The sequence below is a fragment of the Diabrotica undecimpunctata genome, chromosome 8 (genome assembly GCF_040954645.1).
Source record: "Diabrotica undecimpunctata isolate CICGRU chromosome 8, icDiaUnde3, whole genome shotgun sequence".
NCBI classification, from domain to species: Eukaryota; Metazoa; Arthropoda; class Insecta; order Coleoptera; family Chrysomelidae; genus Diabrotica; species Diabrotica undecimpunctata.
In genome coordinates this window covers 126379418-126380734 of record NC_092810.1, presented here as the reverse complement: position 1 = coordinate 126380734, position 1317 = coordinate 126379418, and the positions used below count along the sequence as shown (strand labels likewise).

The 1317-nt window shown below is 39.0% G+C and overlaps 1 protein-coding gene across 1 annotated transcript; it reads right to left on the bottom strand.

The window, feature by feature from the left end:
* Positions 1 to 363: 363 nt before the first annotated feature.
* On the bottom strand, positions 364 to 921 carry LOC140449100 (uncharacterized). Its single transcript, XM_072542243.1, has one exon. The coding sequence runs from the start codon at positions 919 to 921 to the stop codon at positions 364 to 366; it is 558 nt and encodes a 185-aa protein (XP_072398344.1).
* Positions 922 to 1317: the final 396 nt, after the last annotated feature.

Genomic DNA, 1317 nt, shown 5'->3' with positions numbered 1-1317 from the left:
GTGATTTTTTAGTGGTATCTCTCTTGTATGTAGGGATTGGACAGATGTCTTTTGGAGAAACAAGTTGTTGATGAGGTATTAGTGAACTAAGAGTTCTATGTTCTCGCATTGGATGATTTGGTTGTTCATGGTTTGGTTCTATTATTTGTTAGTCCCTTTCGTTTTGTGTTTCTAAGTGCTCTTGAATTCCAAATTCAAAGTCCCTAAAAATATGGCGACAAATAGGGACCAGTCCAGTTTTTCGGAAACCATTGCAAGATATTTCCATCGTCGCAGCTTTGTTATACGCTTTACAAAAAATACTGGCAACGGCACAACACGCAACTGATTTTCTCTAAGCCAGATTTCTATTTCTTGTGCGTATTAAGTTTTCAGCGGTGCCATAAAAGCAACATCCAACGGTTGCATTTTATGTGTAGAATGTGGTGGGAGGTTTCTCGTATGAGAATAGTGACCATCAAGGACGAGAAGAACAGGGTCTGCAGCTGAAGGTTTAGTGAATTTTATGAAGTGTTGAAGCCATCTAGTGAAAATATCGGCCTGTACCCAACCTGACACATGGCATTCTGCGACTGCTCCAGTGGGAGCTCTTAGCATCAACTCTGTTTTCATATTTTTTCTAGGGAAGATTAATAATGGTGGTACGAAAACTCCTGCAGCATTCATACATGTAATAGCAGTAATCAGCTTGCCCCTTTCCGCTGAAGTAAGTGACGAAACCTGCTTCTTCCCTCTCATGGAAATTACTTTGCTATGTTTGTGCTGAACAATTGTAAGGCCCGTTTCTTCTACATTGAATGTACGTTGTGCAGAGTTAATAAGTTTAAAATATTCTGGTTCATACAGGTCAAAGAACTTGGATACATTTTCAGGAGTAAAATATTTTACTCGAGCACATGACATTCCCTGAGGAGTACACATTGAAAGCGTCGGATGCCTTTTCAGAAAGAGACTAAACGATTTCTTTTCAGCTGATTTTTTGACTCCGCTAAATGGGGTATTGAGTTTCGTATTGCAAGTTGAAATCCCAGTCGTTTTATATCACGCGCTCTTAGCCCGAAATAACATTGATCCATAGTTAGGGCATACTCAACCAACTCATTTTCTAATTCCAAAGGAAGAATAGGTCGGCGGCCAATTGATATCCCGACGAGTTCTTCTGGAGTCTTGTCTGATTTCACATATCGTTCTAAGGTACCTTTTGGTACTCCAAAACTTTTAAGACCTTTAAATAGCCTATCTATCTATTTCTTACTGTATTTACAGCCCGTATAATTCGTTCCATTTTTTATTTTTTGGCGGCATCTACAAATAAAA